At 37.2% G+C, this 22,696-nt stretch overlaps 1 protein-coding gene and 1 long non-coding RNA gene across 3 annotated transcripts in view; one reads left to right on the top strand and one right to left on the bottom strand.

Moving 5' to 3' along the window:
• Nucleotides 1-22,696, bottom strand: part of LOC123315825 (lysophospholipid acyltransferase 2) — a 120,905-nt gene that overhangs the window by 52,154 nt on the left and 46,055 nt on the right. For both annotated transcript variants that reach the window (XM_044901693.1, XM_044901694.1), the window contains exon 2: nt 9,988-10,133. In XM_044901693.1, the coding sequence (XP_044757628.1) occupies nt 9,988-10,133 (146 nt within the window). The remainder of the gene's footprint in view (nt 1-9,987; nt 10,134-22,696) is intronic.
• LOC123315832 lies at nt 15,023-15,997 on the top strand. Its single transcript, XR_006538004.1, has 2 exons — nt 15,023-15,466; nt 15,577-15,997. It is a non-coding gene; the product is annotated as an uncharacterized LOC123315832 (long non-coding RNA).

Genomic DNA, 22,696 nt, shown 5'->3' with positions numbered 1-22,696 from the left:
TCCATAACCAGGCTCTGATTTTGATCGAACACCGGTGTTATCTCATGTCTGGCAATTTGCTTGTCATCGCCATAGCCTCATCGTGGAACTAACGACGTTTTGAATAGAGAATTGGAACGCGATCGAGAGTATGATCGAAATGCCTTAAACCCTTGGTACAAACAAATGTACCACTATTGAATTCACAACAAAAAGAAGTTTATGATGAATGAAGACAATTGAAGAACGGAATGGGGGCTTATTTTTCCTTGATGCCGCCGGTGGAACTGGTAAAACTTTACTAATCTCAATAATTTTAGCTACCATTCGTGCAAAATCAGAAATTGCAGTAGCAGTCGCTTCTTCTAGGATAGCAGCCACGTTGCTAGAGGGATTCAGAACAGCTCATTCTGCGTTTAAGTTACCGTTAAACCTGCAGACAGTTGAGTAGCCAACATACAATATCGCAAAGCACTCAGCAGTGGCAAAGATTCTGACTGCAAGTAAAATAATTATCTGGGATGAATGCACAATGGCCCACAAACGAGCATTGGAAGCACTCGATCGGACCATGAAAGACTTGCGCAATGATTCAAGATGTTTTGGGGGCGCAAATGATTCTATTGTCTGGTGACTTTCGACAAACATTACCGGTTATTCCAAAATCGACGGCTGCCGATGAAATAAATAATAATAATAATAATAATAATGAGTTTATTTGAGGAAATAAGTACATTTTTCACCTCCACAAGGTGTGCAAACAACGTATAAACATCATTGGTAGCAGATAAACTGAAATTCCGCTAAAGGCGAACCTTGAAAGCGGGATCACACCACAAATTACAAAAATCTTAATGCACAAATGGGACTAATGGAAAGTACAAAATATCACAACAAAAAATGCAACTCAATCGAAACACAATGCAACTCAGGGTGTGAAAAAATACAATATAAATACAATATAGTATAAATATATATAAAACACAATAAAATTTTAACAGCAATGAGAGCAACGGAGAAATATCACATCAATAGTAGTAAGAATTGTTGACATCAACATTGGTGCACCCAAAGTCTAGGTTTTCCAGTCAACCATCTCCTCATCCTTGTCCTGAACAGTGTAACCGAGTTGTATCTCCTAAATTCCTGGGGAATCTGCGAATAGAACCTTGGCGCTAGGTATGTATGACACCGCTGTATAATAGATTTTTCTGGTCGGGGAGTAATCGCAGTGTTACTTTTATGTCTAGTGTCATATCTGTGCTCCATATAGACTAGCTCGGATCTGTATTTATGTTGTCTACAAGTTGTCACGAGGAAGAATAACTGTCTGATGTCAAGTATCTCCGCTTCTGAGTAAAGTTGGTTGCTGGGATATCTACGGGGTTTTTTGTAGATGATTTTAAGGATACATTTCTGAGTCCTCTCCAATTTACTCACATACACTTTCAATGCGGAACCCCACGCTATAATTCCATATCTCAGATGGCTTTCCACCAAAGCGCAGTATAATATTCTCAGCTGTTCCAAGGTAAGTACCTGAGTCAAATATTTGATCTTATACATAATACTTCGTAGCTTTTTAGTTACATAATTTATTTGTTCACTCCATCTGAGGTGACTGTCAAGGTACACCCCAAGGTACCTGATTTTAGACTTCATTGTGATCTCTATTGGGGATCCATTACAAATTATTTTCATAGCCTGGAACTGTGGTAAATATGGCGCATATGATGTAAACGGCATGAAGTATGTCTTTTCATAATTTATAGCCAACAGACGGCTATCAAACCATTTTATTACCCTCAGAAAATCAATCTCTGCTTTATGTTTCAGAGTTTTCCAATCCTTGGCACTGTAAATCAGGGTAATATCGTCTGCAAACCCCAATATGTCTCCATCAATTTCGATTTTAAAGACCTCATTGATGTAGAGATCGAACAAAAGGGGACCTAACACAGTTCCCTGTGGAATACCACACTCAATAAACGCACTATCGCTTTTCTTATTTCCAATCTGTACTTGTTGACTCCTCTTTTCCAAATAACTATGTAGCAGTTCACCCGAAGTTCCTCTAAACCCTACATGAGCAACAACTCATGGCTGACTGTGTCGAACGCCTTTATTAAATCCACAAATATGCACAAAGTGGGGCTTTTCTCGTCGATTTTTTTACTAAGTATGGCTGTCAAATGTGCTATAGTGTCCTCGGTAGATTTACCCTGCCTGAAGCCACTCTGTTTGTCGGACATTATTCCTTTCCTACATAAATAGCTATCCATGCGCACTTTTAGTAGTTTTTCAAAGATCTTTGACAAACTTGACATTAGAGATATAGGTCTGTAGTTATCAACGTTCAGTTTGTCCCCTTTTTTATAAATAGGTTTTACAATGGCATGCTTAAAGGCGTTGGGCACTTTTCCAGTTCTGAAGGACAAATTCATCAAATATGTTAGAGGTGCAGCTATTTCCCGTTTTACAAACTTAAGTGTTTCAGTTTACAAACCATCAGCTCCTGGTGCCACTTTATTTTTCATTTGGTCTATAATCTCTATTATCTCATTCTCCTGAACCTCAGCCAAATAGAATGAACCGCAAATTGACGCCCCTCTAGGTCTCACCACATTCCTGCCTCTTCTGATCTCCTCATTCAGTCTCTTCCCCACATTAGCAAAGTGCTCATTGAACTCCATTGCGATCTCATCTTTATCCGCACTTATATTTCCCGACGTCAGCCGTATTTCTTCCACTTCGTTCTGCCCAGGATTGTTTCCTGTGATCTCATTAACACATCTCCACAAAGCAGCAGAACTAGATTTATTCTGCGAGATCAACTTTTGATAAAACTCCCTCTTGGTAACTTTTATTAATTCATTCAGTTTATTTCTAAATTTTCTATAATTTGTTTTATTCAACTCTGTGGGATCCTTCATCATAGTTTTATACAACCTGTTCTTTTCATTTATTGACCTCACCAAACCCTCCGTCGTCCATGAATTCTTTTTCCTTTCACAGGCTTTCATCTGCCTTACATATGTACTCTCATCAATATAAGTCTTCAATTTCCCGAGAAATGTACTCGCACAAGCATCCACATCCTCACATTCGTAGACGTCTGTCCAACTCTCGGAATGTAGTGAGCACAACAGTTTATTTTTGTCGAAGATCTTTTTCACCCTTGGCGGCTGGTTCACCATCTTTTTCTTTTGTGAAGACGCTATCTGCGCGAGTACTGAGAAATGATCAGTTATGTTGGTCTCGTAAACAGCTGACAATGTGTGATGCGATGATGTCCTATCCTTAATAAACACATGGTCGACACAAGGTCTACTATCATCCTGAACTCTCGTGGGCCTATTTATGGCCGAAATGAATCCATGCTCTCCCAGGACATCCAGATAATCATGCACATGATTATCATGGCTCAGGATATCAATATTGATGTCCCCAACCAACATATGAACATCTGCCCTTCCGCACATCTTTAGGTAGTCATCAAGGTTCTCAACAAAAGCAATGATATCAGATGAAGGAGGTCTGTAAATAGATGTAATCAAAACATCTTTATCAGTAAAAGGCAGTCTTATCTCTACAACGCGTAGCTCTCCCAAATCCACAATGGAATACTTGTAAGGTACTCCCAACCTTATGTACACTGCTACCCCATCATTCTGGCAGAATGTTCCCTCGTTATAAACCTGGACATACCCATCTATATTGTATAATGAAAAACAATTGATCTGCCATGTTTCAGTAAGCACAAGTACATCCAAAGTTACCCTGATCCGCTGTAGCAACAACTTCAATTCATCAAGGTTCTTGCCAACACTGCGAATATTCGTGTGAAATACATTAAAACCCTCATATTCTACTTCACCGAATAAGTTATTCAAATCTTCAATTGTTTCTGGTTTATTCGTTGGTATCACCTGAGTATGAAAGTCTCTAATATAACCGTCCATTCTATCTTATAAACGCTTTCCAACAAAACAAAAAAAAAAAAAACAAAAATACAATCTCAATCCAAAACAAATCCACCAGACAGTAAAAACAAGTCAAATGAAAAAAAAAAACAGACAAAATTATCAAGACAAAGTGTAAATCTATTCGAATAAACAAGGAGCTATAAATAATTAAGGATGCTTAGCAGCCTTATTCGGAAGGGGTCGACTTCTCAATTTATCCCTAGTTTCCTCGACAGAAAAATCGGAAATATTCTTCTTTTGGAGACCACTCACTGTGTCCTTTTTGTTCTTCGGCTTTGTGGAGGAAGCCTGTCGCTTGTTTGTCTCAAATCGATCTCTCATTTTAGACACCGATGTTTCAAGATCCTCACTTGTAGTAGAGCGCTCCCTATGGGTCTCTCCACCCGATACTCGTGGTAAATTTTTCAGATCTCCCAATGTATAACGAACGCCCCCAACTATCAGTTTATTACCCCGGATAACGGCGGGTTCTTCGGGGTTTTTATAGCGGGGCAAGTAGGTACGCAATTCTCTCAGCTCTTCTCTCTGCTCTTCAGTGAGATCATGGACAATGTTCACCCCTGTTCCTTTCAGCCTTCGACAATTTTTAAAAATTAGTTGTTTTCTCAAATATGTGGTCAGCTCTACTTTCAGCGGACTCTGAGTAGAGCGACCCAACCAATAACAATTATTAATGTCGGAAACCGTTAAATTTACATCAAGCAATTCCCTTATTGTATCGCTAACAAATTCAGCTGAAGGATCTTGTGGTCTCTTATCCAGCCCAAAAATGAGAAAATTGTTCTTTTTATTATCTCTTTTCAAGTATTCAATCTCCTTTTTGAGCTCGCAGTTTTCTCTTTCAAGTTGACCAAGTTTTGTCTCCAATATACCAAACTTATGAAGTATTTTAGCCTCACTCGTCTCAATTGAGGCCCTCAATTCGGTTTTCCACCTATTAAGCTCCTCGTATAAAAACTTCAAGCTTATTTCCTCTTCATTAACCATGTTACAGAATTGGAAGACGCACTTGAGTTTCCCAGCGGTCCAGCGGTAACAAAACAGAAATATCGCAACGTGTGTGTACCACCTTCCAGATAAGTAGGTACGCCCGCTTATCGTTCTCCAGATGTAGTGAGAATCTTTGTTATTATTATAATGATGAATTTCACTAATAATCAATAGCAATCAACAATAGACATACCCAATTGTTTGATTCGATAAATTAATTCAGGATGACTCCAATTTGTCGTCTTCACAGTTTTTCAGCATAAAATTTTTTCACTCAATATATTCCGTATCAACCGCTTGATAATTCACAGGGGAACAACTCCTCTCACATATGATGTGATAATGCATGCCTAAAATCATCAACCTTGTGGCGCTATGTGCAAAAACTACAATTAACTACAAATATGCGAGTTGAATTGTTGAGTGATCTGCCAGAATTTTCTCTGAACAATTGCTGAATATAAGCAATGGCCGTGTTCCGGTCGATCAATCAACCGGTTTGATATCATTTCCTCCAAATGTCTGCACTTTTGTATCAACCAAGGATGAGCTCATAAGCAAAGTATTTCCAAATATAATTGCCTACCACAAAAACCTAAATTGGTTGAGTGAACGGGCCATTCTTGCGGCAAAGAACAATGATTTTGATGTTAAATTTGATTATTCAAAGTGAAATTATTGGTCCACTGCTTTGTTTTAAATTCATAGATAGTGCAACAAACAAGAATGAAATTACAAATCATCCTACTGAGTTTTTGAACTCATTGGATTTACCAGGTTTGCGACAACACAATTTACGATGAATTCATCTGATTTTCAACATATACAATCAGAAGGAAGGAACAAAGAGACTCTCGTTTCGTTTTTGAAAAAAAAATGAATATTTTTCTGTTAAACTCAGTTTGAAAATGGTGGTGTTTATATATGAGTATAAATTCAAATGCAGAAGTGATGGTTCGAAATGATCAACGAGAGTATTTTCTTAAAGAGAACTTCTTCATGATAACAAAAAAAAAATTTAATTTTTTTTCAATTTTCCTTGATTTTTGAAGGAAATAAGATTAATTCACCCGCCTCTCATCAAACTCCACCCTCTTATTTCTGAGTAGCCAATTACAATTTACTTTGCTCTTGCATTGAGATTTATGGCCAAACAGTCGACCAGCTTTTATGAGGGTTAATTTTATAATAACAAAAGGACGGGTGGTACTCGACTCTTGCAGAAAATTCAAAACAGACAAGATTTATAACATCCTCATAAATTTTACGTGAAAATAACGTTTTGGTGTCCGACTATATGTACCATTCTATGTACCATCATGTGAATTCTAAAAGAACTTTTAGAGTTCAATGATATGCACCTATATAAAACATATAATATTCGAAAATTCGTTATTTTTACGAGTCATCGAAAGTTTCGGCTGATATTGTAGGTAAGAGGGTGAATTTTAGGGAGTCCGTTTCATAGACAGTTCGGGCTTACGGAGCAGCCCTTTCCCATGCTGCTGGGTCCTGCCTGGCACCTACACACTTGCAGAGGTCCTTCAAGGCTGAACAATGAAAAAACATTCGTTAGGAGAAGGGAAATTCATGAAAGGAGAAGAGAGAAATTATTGACCTTTTCAAGAAAGAGAAAAGAAAACTCTCTCCAATGGCCCGGATTTCAATTACGGACCAGATGCTGCCCAACCTGACATCACTGAGGAAGAAATGTCCTCCAAGAAGTCAGAATTTTCAGATATTCTCAGAAATAGAAAATCTGACTCGTCAAAGTTTTGGAATAAATAACTCGTGGGCAGCATGACAATGCACTTTGGAGGCAATGCAGGCAGGACTATCTAACATTTTCGAACTTTGGTTCAGTGGTGAAAAAAAATCAACCACTCCTTGCCAAAGTAAGGCGATAACACTGTAAGAACATTAAAAAAATATAGGGGAAACCCGGTGCGGATAATTTATTGACCCTGAGTATCCATTCCTGGGAGCCTCTCCTTATGGATTGGTTGGGGACGATGGTTTGATAGAGGTCAAATGTCTCCAATCAATCAAAGGAAAGCTAAGGGACTACAAGAAACCGCACTGCTTCACCTCTTCACCATCGAGGATGGTAGAATGAGGTAATTCTAAGCTAATTCGTTATCTTCGAAGAAATATCATTTTCTATCATTTTTAGGCTGAAAAAAATTCATAATTATTTTTACCAAATGCAAGGACAATTGAATATCTGTAAACAATTTTTTTGCGATTTCGTTCTATATTCAGATGATGATTTTCAAATAGAAAGAATAGAATGTGACGAGGCACTATGGAAAAATATCTTCTTGCCAAAGCTGGAGAAGTTCTATATATGAATTGCATTCTTCCTGAATTAATAGATGGGAGAATACCAAGAGGAATGCGGGCACGGGATAAAAATGAAACACGGCAATAATTTTCAAAATAAAATATTTCGAATTTCAAACAGTTGTTTTTTTCCAGATCATCAGTTTCTAAATGATTATACCTATTCACTATCATCACAGCTATAATCATTAATTCAAGGCCTGTTAATTTGTATACTGCAAGATATTTCAGTTCTTTCTCGATCCTAATATAAAGCATCATTAGCTGATGCAATGAAATGTCTACATATTTTTGTGCTCGTTTCAGGTTCTTTCATACCAAAGCTCGATTGAGAATTTTTCGATTTTCAACAATATTTATTTTCGCGTCTCTGTTACTACCATCGCGCTGAAACTCCTATAAGTGGAAGTGATTCGAAATAAACCAAATCTTTAGTAGACCCTTTTATTAGGGATAATAAACACATAAACTCAACTATCCTTCGCTTGCTGTCCCCTCAGGCAAAAGGTCTTGTAGCGAAAAAAGTGGGTGGAGCTATTGTCTCGGTGGGACGAAAATATGTTCAGTTAAAGAAATTTTCATATAGTGCCATCTAGCGGAATTCACGTTTCGGGAGAACGGGTATAACACCCTTAAAAGTAACCTGATTCATTGCAGGATACTCAAAGGAAAGTATAAAGGTGAGAAAGTTCTTATTCCCAGAATTCCGATGATCCCAACAGATATGCCATTTGAGTTTAAGAGAATTCAATTTCCTATTCGTCTTACGTTTGCTGTGACAACTAACAAATCGCAAGGCCAGTTCTTGGGTGTGTGTGACTTGAATCTAGAAAATAATTGTTTTTCTCATGGCCAGTTGTATGTTGCGTGTTCACGAGTCGGCAAACCTTCTGCCCTATTTATTCTCGCACCCGGGAAAAAAAAAAACTAAAAATATCGTTCATCATAAGGTACTACAATGAAGGAATTGTGAATTATTCAAAACAAAAATTTATAATATGTACAGCAATTCGGTACCTACTTTTTCAATAAAGAGATTTCTTGTAATGTGAATAACAATGTTGATACCTTTTTTGATGTAATTAAATTTTTTGTATATTCTGTATTTGTTCTTCAATTTCACCTAATCTATCTCCTGCTTAGAAAAATACCAATGGTTAGTACAACTTTATGTATCTCTAAGTTCGCCGGGTCAGCTAGTAATATATTATAGTATAATAATAACACAATCTTTGTAAACGAAACGTGAAATGAAAAAAAAATAGAGTTAACAGCCACACTGAATTTAAAGAAAATTCCTCCCGAGCATTTTGAATGTATCTCGGAGAGAAAGCATTTCTCAATATATAATGTTTATATGACAAACTAAAACTAGGGCTTACTTAAAATAGGTGGGTGAAATTTCTTGGTTAAGATCTGGATGATCATAATTTCGATGAATTAGCTCAAAATTTTCAGAAAAAAAGAACTAATTAGTGCCAAACTGAAACCAATTCTATATCGAGTCATAATAATACAAAATGGCTGAATAAACTAGTGAACTTCTAACCGGTGATAAGTTTCAGCTTTGAATCAATTTATTATCAGAAACACTGGTTTGGTAACTTTCATTGCCGATTACCGACTGATAGTTTTTACTTCCGAATATTTTCAGGAAATTTCCATGGAGAATCATTGAAAAATCAAAGAGACCAATAAGTTTTCGTCTGATATAAGACTGGATCCTATGAATACATTCAGGAATTAATCTACTTGGTCATTTATTACAACAAAATACAGGGTGTTTAATTATAAACTGGGCAAACATATATGCTCGTTTTCGAAGCATAAACGAAATATACGGTGTTCATCGTCATTTTTGCGCAGTTATGCATAAACCTTAAAGTTACGGTTTCTGGTCTAATCTGAGTATTTTTGCTCAATTCAGGAAAAGGTGTAATATTCCGAAAAAAAATTACAAAATGGCGGAAAACCTGCAAATGTTCGTACTTTTTGAATTGTGCCGTCGAAACATTCCAGATGTTGATAGAAATTCATCACAAAAAAAATTCCAACTAAATTTTCATAGAAGTCGAACTCTCGACTTAGAGGTAGTGCTATTAGCTCTGGAATGTAAATTGAAACAGAACTATGGATATTAATTGTCGTTACTATGGAGAGTAGAGAGAAGGAGAACGATCGCCGTACTAAAAATGTGTCTCCAAAAACTTGGAACATAGGAGTCGCTGCGATCGCTACGTTTATCGATACGTGGAGGGGATTTAAGCGTCAATTTGAAATGAACAACCATCATTTTATTTTAGGTTAGTTATAGTTATAGTTATAGTGAGAAGGGGTTACAGTTCACTGCGACCGAAACACAAAGAGCAATAATTTTGAACAATCTGAAAATGCGGCATGAGTGTGAACAGTTGTTCAAAATTATTGCTCTTTGTGTTTCGGTAGGTACCATATGAGTTTTCGTGTGTACTTGTTCTAATGTAAATTTATTTTAGAGTCCTAAAGAAGACCCTAATCCGGGTCGAAACGTTGACTTAAGATGAAATAAATAAGAGAGAAAATCTTACTATCAATTTCCCTACGCCCCTTGAACTAAAGAAATAATATACACCTTACTGGGAATTACACTAAATTTCTTATATGTTGACACAGAAATATTGTAATAATGTAGTATTATTAAAACTTTTACCTTCCAAAACAGAATAAACCAGCAAGCAAACCGACTAAAAGCTCAAACCAGTGTCGAGTTGATGCCTTCGCTTTTGCGGGATGTAGATATGTGCGTAATATGGAAGCTAACACTAGGAAAACCACTTGGCTCACTATAAAATTTATCTGAAAAATGAATTAACATTAGTATGAATCTTTGCATATAAAACCACAGAGGGGAGCATAAATCAGATCAATGTGATAACAAATACATTTTTGGAAGAGGAAGAGCTTATTAATAAAAATCAGGACTATAACTGGATATACAGGGTGATGCAAAACTCGAGGCGAAAAATTAAGGGACATATAGAGACTGATATTCTTGATTAAACGTAAAAAAAATTTTCGGCCGATGAGGCTTCGTTTCCGAGTTTTTGGACATTAATGTTTCTGTAAGCAACCAATTAAATTTCAGAAATTAGAGTAAGCCTAGAAATAAATGAGATGAATGTCACCTGGTGACAGAACACTTATTGTTTGCCAATTTAACAATTGCTTTGCTCCTTTGCTGGTTTAGTCCTTCTGTTAAACATGCAGTTTTCTAACGAAGAACATGCAGATATTATTTTTGTGTACGGTTTTTGTGATGGCAACTCATTAAAAGCTTGGCCGGAGTAGGTACAACATGACATTTCCCAATAGACAACATTTAATTTTTCCTCAATTTTCGAGTTCAGAATCACCTTGTATATCAAAGAAATCATTTTTGAATACAATTTTCAATCTTAATCCCGAGTTTAATCATTTTTGCAGATGTAATTTATTCTTGTGGAAAAGTTTCCTTTTAAAATTTCAAGAATCAAAATTCATGATTATAATTGTTGTTCATTTCCAGCTGAAAAGAGATACTTGAATATAACAAGGTTTCCTACAATTCGGCGTATGATGCAAGAGCTCAGTGGAAAAAATCTTGTCTACCCTTGAGTATATAGCGTAGTGATGTTGAAGTTTAGAAGATAAGTATTTTGTACTGAAGGCATTTCCAAGTGAAGATAGTAACATATCTGTTATTTCTCGGGAAACTAATAGGAAAATTTGTTGTGTATTTTTATTCTTTAACCATTAGGTGTCTGATAGGAACAACTTTGGGGTGGTTATGTGCTGCATACAAATTATATCCACATTCTGTAAATGTCATGTTTCCGCTCCATCATATCCACGTAACATTTTTGTAACTTTGTTCCATACTTGCCATTTATCAGTTTAAGATCATGGAGGAAGTGCTGTGGATGTCGAACTGTAGGTCAATAAATCATCTCTTGTGTTTTCATAGCAGTGCTATGAAACATATAATAGGGTATGATACTATCATTTATCCAGCATATAACATATAACCATTATATTTGAATATATGGTGAGCTGCTTATTTCTTCACATGCTGCATGTTATTTGCAGAAATAAATGAATAAATGATATCGTTCGATTTTTTTTCAGAAAAATATGCATATAGTATTCTTCTTATTCTCACAGTGCATAACATAGGCACAATTTTTATAAAAACTTTATTAACTATGACGAAAGATTAGTGAAATAGTGACTTATCTTTCTATGGAATGCATAAAAGTGCTAGGACCTGTTCTAATTTTTTTTTGAGAACAGTTAAAAACCCAGCAGTTGGCATAATGTAGTTATTCTTTCTAGTGCTATTAATACTTTGTGCACTTATCTTTTGGCATAAATTTTGTAATCTGGAAATGATAAAAAGATATTGTTTGAATAATATAAGTACAGGGTGTCCCAATTCGATGTCAAGTGAGGAGATCTCGGAAAAAGGAAAAGCTAGAGCAAAACCGAACCTTCTTAGGCACTTTTATATGCAGAATGGTCTGACAGAAGATTTTTCCCAATTCAAAAATAACAAATTCAATTGAAGTTTGCATTAACAAAAAGGAAAATTCACCTAATGATCCGAAATGAAAACATATTCTGAGCACCTCAGTGGATCCTACGTGAAAGAGTGACTGTAAAAGATATCGATTGGGAGGGAAAACCCTAAAAAGTTTATTAAGAAATGCCTGTAGAAGGTTCAAGTTTCAGATCTCGGTTCTGCTCCAGCTGTTCTAGTTTCCGACATCCCCTCACTGGACGTCGAATTTGGGACACCCGTATATTCGTTCATATACCTTTTCATCTCAAAAATGTTTGCTGAAAACACACCGATTAAAAACACCAAATTGAACTCGAGTTCAATAATATAGCAATAATTTATATAAGTTTCCAAATTTTTCATGTTTTTGTTGAAGCTCTCTCGAAAACCCTTTTTATTTCATACAAGATAAATGTATTACATATGGGTCTCATATGAAACATACATTTGCTTGATCAAATGATTGCATCAAAAAATTCAATAATGTCATATTCGAATTCCTCATAAAAAAGTGCCTGTAGAATGTAACAACGGATTTCGAATACGAGTTCGAATAAAAGAGTTATTCAGCTTCATTGAAAATGACAATTTCTCAATTTTCGTTAATAACTCAACATCTACGAACGTTAGGCTGGATCTGTTTTCAGTTTTGAATCAGTCAAGAAGAAAGAGCTCGAGAATGTGTCGTCCGTTTTTTTCTAGCTGCTAAAGTTCTCGTGATCCCCTCAGTAGACAACGAATTTTGCCCACCTTGCACACCGTGGTCAACGGTTGCGTTTTTGCATACTATGTTGTGATATTTTTGACAACGAGCGTCAAATCAATGCACTACACTTCTCGCCGTCCTGTAAAACGAACGAAGTATATAATAATAATAGACACTCTTAAAGATTCACAAGATGGATCCAAATATTGTTAAGTTCCTGAAAAACGCCATGTCAATTTGGCGTACTAGTCTTCAAATGAAAGCAGCAGGACCTATTCCAATAAGACAAGAGCGGCAGAAGAACTATGATGAAACTGAATCATCTCCTTCGCATGGACGATTTGAAACTCTTCGCATCTACCAAAAAACAAATGCAACAGATGCTGTCAATGGTGGAAGGATTCACGGAAGACATCAAAATGAAGTTTGGACTAGAAAAATTTCGAGGGCTGAACATAACGAGAGGAAAAATAAAAGATGCCCCTTTCAAACCCAAGTAAGGTGCAGAAATTGAAGCATTGAAGAAAGAAGACAATTACAAGTATCTAGCCATCAAATATGTAAAACATATCAATCAGAGTCAGATGAAGGAAGATATAACGGAGGAGTTGAACCGAAGATTGAAAAGCATAATGAGAACTGGTGTTAACAGCAAGAATATGATAAAAGCGATTAATACCTACGCTTGTTCGGCGCTGAACTACACATTCAGTTCCAACTCTTGGACCACCACGGATTTAGCAGCCCTACAGAGCAAAATGAGGACGATGCTGACTAAACACAATAAACATCACCCCAAAAGCTCAATAAAACGGACAGAGCTGCCACGACACCTCGGGGGTAGAGGAATTCTTGACTTGTCCAACCGCATGTCCCAGGAAATTTCCTGAACAAGGCTGCTTCGTCAGAACTCCATCGAGTAGTTTATGTTGCTGATAGTTCTACTCCGCTGAAGCTACAACAGGACCACTTGGAAACTGTCGAACAATCTAGAGAAAGCAAAATGCAGAAACTCATTGGCAAACCTTTGCATGGAAGGCACCAGAACGAGGTCAATAATGATTACGTCGAAATATCTGCCTCAAACTGCTGGTTGACTTCCGGAAGGTTGTTCCCCGAGGGCTGTCGTTATGGCTGTGCGACACATGAAACTATCCAGCACATCACCAGGGGATGTCATAAGTTCTCCGGCACGTAGTACAAGAGTAGACATCATGCTGTTGCCAAGATTCTTCACCAAGAATTGGCACTAAAACACCAACTTCTAAGATCAAAAAAGGTTCCTTATTACAATTACCATCCGGATGCTGTATTGGAAAATGAATCCCACAAGCTCTACTGGAATCGCACGGTTCTCACAGACCGGAAAATAACTCACAATAGACCAGACCTCATATTGCCCAATAAGGATGAGAACACAGCACTATTCATCGACGTGGCGATTTACAAGCAGTTTGAAAGTTGTCATTCTAAAATAATCAATAGTAGATCAAATGAGGGTGAAGAGGTTTTGGAGGCACAGGAAGCTATTCGTTCTATCGTTTCTATTCACAGGAATTATTTCACTATAAAAGCCATTCATTACAATTTAGTAGAAAAGTTTCATCTAAACAATAGAATACTATTCTACCAACGGTATTTTAGGCTACGAAAAATAACTTCACCCACATTTGGAGGTATTCGGAGTGGCCAAATTTTGGGGATTTATTTGTGTCCTTAGTGGACAAAAATTCATCGTTGAGTAACATTGAGAAATTTCAGTACCTGTTGAGTAGCACCTCTAACGATGCATTAGAACTAGTTAAGGATATTACATTGTCGGGAGAAAATTACCCTATTGCTTTCAGTAGTTTGCATAAGCGCTATAACAATAAGCAACTTTTAGCGGTTTCGTACTGGAAGAAGAGAACTGCAGCTCTGGAAAATTTGGATTTTCCAGTAAATAAGTGGGATTTTCCGCTTTTTAATATTCTTCCAGAGAAAATGATCCTAAATCTAGAACAAAATTTGAATAGGTTCATACAAGGTGCGGCACGGAGGGCGGACGTTTTTCAGATGGGCATAACTTTCCCCCACTGAGGACGAGAGAAGTGGGGAAGGTGCCGTTAGACTCGTGTGTTCCTAGCATTTATTATTATATTATAATTTATACTGATCGATCAGAATGAGAACCTCATTTTGTTGTTGTGACGAAGCCCACTTTCACCTCAACGGCATGGTTAACCGGCAGAATTGCCGTTATTGGGCTAATGAAAATCCACAACACTTACACGAAAGACCGCTGCACAGCCCAAAAGTTACGGTTTGGTGCGCTGTATCGCAAACTCGCATCATTGGCCCTTACTTCTTCGAACACGTTGATGGTCGTGCTCACAGATTACAGAGAATAGATGGGACACCTCTTAACCCCCACCACAATTGATGTTTTTAGTGACGATCGCAACCGCTTGGTGGCGCTACATTCGCAGTTAGTTTATTGTTCAGCCGCTAGGCCCGCTAGGTGCGATTCAAGCATGGCTTCAGTAACAATAAAGTTCAGAAGTTGAGAGGTTAAGTTCGTTCTTTTCTGTTAAAAAATGTTGTATTATTAGTGGACGTTGAAGGTATTAGTGATTTGTAAGCTAATTTATACCTTTTAAAAATGATAAAAATGAACAATTGTTGTGTACCTGGATGTATGGACCGAGTAAGCCAGATATCGTTTCCCCAAAGCCAATCCAAGTATTTTTAAAACTTGGTTAGAAGTTATTAATCCACAAAATTGGCAAGAATTATCCGATGAACAGATTTACAATAGATATTACGTGTGTCATCCACATTTTACCAAGCTGGACATACAAGAACCACAATCTGACTCGATGATGAATAAGAAAAAAATTCAAAAAGGTTAGTAACAATTTTTTTCATTTTTCATTGATTCTTGAAAATAAGGAAATCAATTTTCCTCATCAAATTTCCAGGTGATCAATTGTTACATAGAATATTTTTTGTTTTAGGGGTTAGAAAGTCAATTTTGACGAGGTTGCAGAACACTAGGATTTCACAACTAACTGCGGAAGAAAAAATAATGTACTCAATGTTGAAAGAGTGCAATGCTAGGATGAGTCAGCTTAAATACCAAAATAAATGTTTGAGGTAACAATTAGCTTATGCAAAAAAATTATTTCATCTCGTGGATTTCAAACGCTTTCTTAGCATATCTCTGGACCAACTTCTAATTTCATCTTATTTCAATTGAGGAATCAGACAGTCAAGGTAAACATAAAAAGATAATTATTATTCATTTATATTGATGGTTTCACTTTGTGGGAAAACAATATTTGTTTATTCATATACCTGCAATGTACAATGTATACCGATTGTATATTTTTCTTATAAATATTATTCTGAATTCGTTGAAAGTACGTAAGTAGATGTCTGTCTATTTGAAAAAACCTGTACATATATTTTAAATATTGTTCTGAATTTTTAATGTGAGTAATTTCACTTAAATTCTTTGAAACTTCATAATTGTTCATTCATATTGATGGTTTCACTTAGTGGGAAAACAATGTTTGTTTATTTATATACCTGATAATGTTAGATGTATAACAATTTTATATATTTCTTGTTAATATTATTCTGAATTTCTTGAAAGTACATAATATTTTCACTTTGTGGGAAATGTTTGTTTAATTGAAATTTCACGAATATGTAAGTATGTAATGATTATTATAATGTAAATAAACATTATTATTATAATTATTAATATTATTTCATTATCAGCATCCTTTCCTTTAAAATAGTTCCAGCTTTCTTGAACTAAATATTTCGCGGACCCAGTAGTGCGAACGGTTTTGAAATTTCGCGCCTTTTCTCGCTAATACAGACTACTGTATTGTTGATAATACAGTTTCCTCAGACTGCTTGTAGTACGGATCGCATCCGCTATAGAAAAGCGCCAAACATTATTTCATCTCATAGAAGGCCAGTGTCCCATCTATTCTCTGTAATCTGTGGTCGTGCTGTTACCGTGAACTCAGAGCGGTACGTCGAAATGATCAACAACTTCTTTATCCCCGAATTACGACGGCAACGTGTTCCAATCCGACGTGTGTGGTTCCAACAGGATGTGGCGACCGCCCACACAGCCAGAGCATCAATGGACGTTATTCGCCCTCTCTTCCCTGGTCGCCTTATTTCTAGGTTTGGCGATGTTCATTGGCCTCCCCGGTCCCCAGATTTATCCATATGCGATTTTTTCTTATGGGGACACCTCAAGGCTAGAGTATACGAGACCAAGCCCCGAACTCTGGACGAATTGAAAAGGGCTATTCGCGTGGAAGTTGCCCAAGTTGAGAGAGCGATGTTGGAGAGAGTCTACGCGAACTTCCAAGAGCGCCTCCAGCACTGCATCACCGATTTCGGCCACCACATGCCTGATGTGATTTTTCACACTTGACTGTCTCAAATGCTATTTCCTTGAGAATCTGATTCCGTCAATAAATGTGTTTTTGAGTAAAAATTAACGCTTTTATTATTTTTTTAAAACCATCCATCCTCCGTGCCGCACCCTGTAGTAAGATTGAGTTGTCCAAGTATACCTGCTAAAATGGTGGATTTCTTGACCAATCATTGCAAGGCCCTAGAGGTAGTCGAGTTTTCGAATGATGAATCTCTTGTTCAAAAAGGTCCCTCGGTCAGTTCACATAAAGGCAGAAAAAATGGTTCGAAGGTTTAATTTGTTACAAACACGAATTCAATGGATAAAAACCAGTGTGTCATCGAACCACATAAACATAAAATGTTCAATTTTTCAAAATCGTTCTTTGTATGATATTTGCTGGCTAAAAATCATCAATTATGTTTAAGATGTTTACAATTTTCTCATCTCTGTAGTAGTTGCTCAAGTAACACATCGTGTAGTCACTGTAAGTAATAGGCATCACTCACTAAATTTCGATGGAGCGGTAAACCAATCGGGGCATGATCGATCTTTGGAAAATAAATCAAGCACTTCAACTTCTAGTAGTGTTCATAGTAGTCAGTCGAGAGCGAGACGTCGAAGCGAGTAGACGTGTTTAGTGATTTTTCGATTACTCGAGTTTTGTGAATAAGTTTTGTTGTGTTGTGTTGTGTTGTGTTGTATTCACTCCAGATCAAATCGATTGATGGTTGTGCAAATCACATCAGGTGAGACTTTTTCTATATAATAATAGGTGATTTTCGTTATTTTCTCTCTCATTGATATTTACCACCTTTGTAAAGAACTAAAAAACGTTTACCCATGTCGGAGACCTCAGATAATGACGGTTCCTACATGAAAGCCTCAGAAGAAGTCGATGACTTCAGCGAGAATGAGTCTGAAGGACAGACTACTCTACGAGAGGATAACGAGCAAATGAAAACTCAAATCGCGAAACTGAATGAAACAGTCCGCCAATTGATTAATGAACTCCGCCTTTCAGCTTTCAGCGCCGAAACCTACATTTGCCGAAATTGCGAGTTCGGCAGCGAGAAATAATGTCACTTCTGACGTTAAGAGCAATCAAGCAACGCTGATTGCTAAACCTCAAAATGCGCCCCCATCTAAACGCGCGCGTAAAGAGAGCACCTCGTCAGACGAGGGAATTACCTGATATTCCAGGGAATATCAGACGCTGAGGTGTCCAGAATGACATCGTACAAGACGAAGAAGCCCATACCTCTCTACCTGGTTAAAACCCAGAAAAAGAAAATCTTCGAAGTGAAGCGACTCTACAATCTATGTATTGTGGTTGAACAAAAAAAGAAGCCTGAAAGTGCAAGCCAGTGCTTTAGGTGCCAAAGGTACGGACATGCACAGAACAAATGCTCCTTCCCGTGGAGATGCGTGAAGTGCTCAGGAAGCCATAGCAGTAATGACTGCACATTCACCAGAAAAGGTGAAGAGAGGAATGCCATATGCGTCTTATGTGGAGAAGAGGGTCATCCTACTAGCTACAAAGGATGTATCGAGTTTCAGCTGGTGACCAGGAAGAGGAATTTTTGAAAACCAGCGGAACAGAAAAAGCCGGTAAGAAAACTAAAACTACTGTTCAAAAAATGCAGGGAGGCCAAACCTACAGAATAGGAAAAGAAGAGGGAGACTTCAAAACCAGTTCAGAAAAGAGAAGAACAGAAGAAATCTTCAATGAAACAGGAGAAGAAAAAGATATCTGAATCAGCCGATTATTTAGATATCTTCACGGAGAAAATTTTCAACAAGATAATGTTGAAAATTGAGAGGGAAATGGAGAAAAAACTGGAAGCATTATTCAGTAAACTGAATGAATGGACCTTACTGATATTAGGAAGAAATCCCTCAAGATAATCTCATGGAACATTAACGGCATCAACACTCGGAAAGCAGAGATAGAAGAAATAATATCAGAGAGACAACCTGATATTATAGCCCTACAGGAAACGAATAAAAATGGTACAGGAAACAAGAATAAACCGGAACAGACGACTGAATTTCATGAATTATGACAAACACCGGAGGAGGAGTAGAAATATTGGTGAGACCAGATCTGAAACACTACTTCAAAAGTAGATACGACGAAATACAAGCAGAAACAGAAACAGTGACGATTGTTGCCGAATTAAATCGTCAAAGAGTCGAAATTACCTCGATATACAAGCCACCACAAAACAATGTATTGGAAGAAGAGATAAACAACATGTTGGAAGGAACAAACGCGAAAATCTGCATCGGAGATTTCAACTCTAAATCCCCATTATAGAACAGCAGAACAGAGAATAGAAATGGCAAAAAACTCAAGGTTTCGCCGAAAAACAAAATGCCATAGTGATTGGACCAGAGTTACCAACATATCTTGCTTTTGGTATAGGAATACCAGATGTAATAGATATCGCGATATTGAAAAATATAACTCAAGAATTCTCGATTGAAACACTGGAAGATGGAACTTCAAACCACAATCCCGTGGATTGATTGAGAAGAACCAAGAGAAAAACTTATGGAAATAAGAGAATATACCAATTGGACTGAATACAACCATTTAATACAATCGGAAATAACAGAAATTCCAAAAATAAGCACTCCAGAGGACCTGGAATGTGCGGTTGAGAAACTGAAAGAGATTATATTGAAAGCTTACGAAAAAAGCACGAGAAGAGTGAAGAGACCAGCACCAAGTCATACGCATGGCGATACGCCTGAAGAAGTAAACGATCTTATACGAGAAAATCGAAGACTTAGAAGAATATATCGGATGAATAAAAATGATCTGAATAGAAGGAACCTCAACCGATATAGCCAAGTTCTGAAAAATGCCCTGAAAGATCTAAGAACAAGCAGATGGAATAAAAGGGTTCAAGAACTGAATGAACAATCGATCATTCTGCATGGAGAATGCAAAAAAGCCTACGAGGAGAAAAGACTAAAATTCCACCCCTACACGGAGAAAGGGGAATGGCGTACACCAATACTGATAAGGCAGATGCATTGGCGGACTCGATCGAACGAGAATAGAGAATAAATTACAGGATAGACGACGATAATGAAGATTTGAAAGAATTGGTTGAAGAAATGGATGAATTACCAGCGACTGCTGAAATATACAAGCCAACATCGCCAAATGAAATCAGGGAAATAATCAGAAGTTTGAAGAAGAGGAAAGCTCCCGGAAGCGATAAAATAACGAATGTTATGTTAAAGAAATTACCTAGAAAAGGTATAGCCGCTCTAACAAATATCGCAAATGGAATTATGAGGACCGAACACAACCCAGAAAAATGGAAAACAGCGGAAGTCATAGTATTCAATAAACCATTCAAAGAGAAGAAGTTCCCACAAAACTACAGACCGATAAGTCTACTGTCGGCGTTAGGAAAAGTAGTAGAAAGAATTATCGCCACGAGGCTAAATGAGGAAACCGTAAATCTGAAACTAATACCACCAGAACAGTTCGGATTCAGAAGAGAGCATTCAACAGAGCAACAATTATTAAGGCTCATAGAATACATTACAGAGGGATTCAAAAATAAACAAGCTACAGGTCTTGTTTAACTAGACGTCGCCAGATCATTCGACAGAGTATGGCATGCAGGATTAATATATAAGATGAGATGTGCTGGATATTCGATCAAAATATGCAAGTTGATCAGGAATTATCTCAAAAATAGAAGATTTTAAGTGAAAGTGGGAGGAGAATGCTCCTCAATAAGAGATAAAGAGGCTGAAGTACCCCAAGGATCAGTTCTTGGGCCACTTCTGTACAACATATACATCCACGATATCCCAAAAAATCCAAGAACCATGCTTACGTTATATGCTGACGACACAGGAATAGCAACTCGACACCGCAACCCAGAAGTAATAGAACGAATAGAAACGATTGACGAAACAAATGACTGGTGTATAAGGTGGAAAATCAAGCTGAATAGACAAAAGGGCCAAGCAATATTACTACAGAAGAGAAGACTGCGACCCACAACGAACTAGAAGTTGACGGCGAAGAAATCGGTTGAAAAAATGAAGCCAAATAATTAGGAATAACGCTTGACAAAGGACTTACTTGGAAAAGTCATATCAAACAAGCAATCGACAAAACGGAAGCAGCGATGAATAGACTCTACCCTCTGATAGGAAGAAAAAGCCACGTGTCTAACGAGACAAAATTGAAGATAATCAAAGCCGTTGCTAGGCCTCAACTGACTTATGGATCAGTTGCCTGAGGTTTCGCGGCAAAGAGCCATATCAAAAGAATTCAGGCCACTGAAAACAAGCTGCTACGATGTGCAATAGATGCACCTTGGTTTGTCAGGAATAGACAGATTTATAAGGACCTGAAATGGGAAACCATAACGGAATTCATGAACAGAAAAGCAGAGAAATTATTCGAAACAGCGAAAAACCATCCGAATCAAGAACTCGGGAGACTAGTGGACTACGACCCAGAGGAAGACAAAAGGAGAATGCGAATTTACCGAAGAAGACCAAGAGATCAATTAAAAAGAGATTAAAATAACAACAGAAACTTATTGAAAAATTCAATAAAGTGTTAATCCAATAGAGGATAAACACATAAATTCCAGCACGATAGTGTGCGAGAAGAAAACTGACTAAGAGATGAACGGTTTACAGGCAAATGCATGGAACCAAAATTCAAGAAGCAGTTGAGGGTTTTTAGTGGGTCTCGAGCTCGAGAGTGCTCCCGAGAGTGAGAAACCCCATACTTGTTCCCCCTCAGAAGAGGGTGGTTCGTCTGACTTGCAGATTTTTCCCCTGCTACACCAAAAAAAAAAAGTTCATAGTAGTGAATCTGGTGATTCTAGTTCAAAGAATGAGCACTTAATTTCCAGTCAACCGATTTCCCTGCAAACTTTCGAAAAAATATCTCCATTAGTCTTAGAATCCTTCGACAGCGGAAATTTTAGTAATAGACTCATATGGGAATAAACAATAAATTCGTGCACTTCTTGCTAATGCCACTAAGGTCAGTTTCATAAAAACGAAGCGTTTAAATAAATTAGGTTTAAGATATAGCCCCTTAGCAACTTCAATTTAAGGCATTGTTCCTAAGGGGTATGTTACTTGTACCATAGGTTTATATTACGATGCTAATTGTGAAATTCAGGTCAACGCCTTTGTTCTGCCTAGAATATGTTCGGATACGCCGAATTTCAAGTTTCGTTCAATCAATTGGCCCCATATTTCGTGTTTCAAGTTGGCTGATCTAAGTTTCATTATTTCCGTTCAATAGATATGCTCTTATCTGCAGATATTTTTGCTCGAATATCAATTTTGGGTAAGGTCGAAAATGATATCGAGGAGTCTAAAGCTATTGATACATTATTCGGTTGGATTGTAACGGGACGAATTCTTTCGGAAAATTCGTCGGTTCTCGATAGTGTGCGTTCATTTGTCTTTATTTTTGGTATCGAATTCGGCTAATAATGAATCTTTAGAGACTACTTTAAAGAGATTTTGGGAATTAGAACAGATACCTGGGCATAATGTCATATCCGAAGATGATAGAGTCTGCGAAAAAAATCTTCACGGAAACTAAACCAGGGATGTTTATGATCGATACATAGATGAATTGCAATTTGCATCGGATTCGATCTATTATAGTGTATGTTATTATTCAC

Source organism: Coccinella septempunctata, chromosome 6 (assembly GCF_907165205.1).
Source record: "Coccinella septempunctata chromosome 6, icCocSept1.1, whole genome shotgun sequence".
Classification (NCBI taxonomy): Eukaryota; Metazoa; Arthropoda; class Insecta; order Coleoptera; family Coccinellidae; genus Coccinella; species Coccinella septempunctata.
The sequence above is the reverse complement of the archived record's forward strand: the minus strand, read 5'-3'. Positions and strand labels throughout refer to the sequence as shown.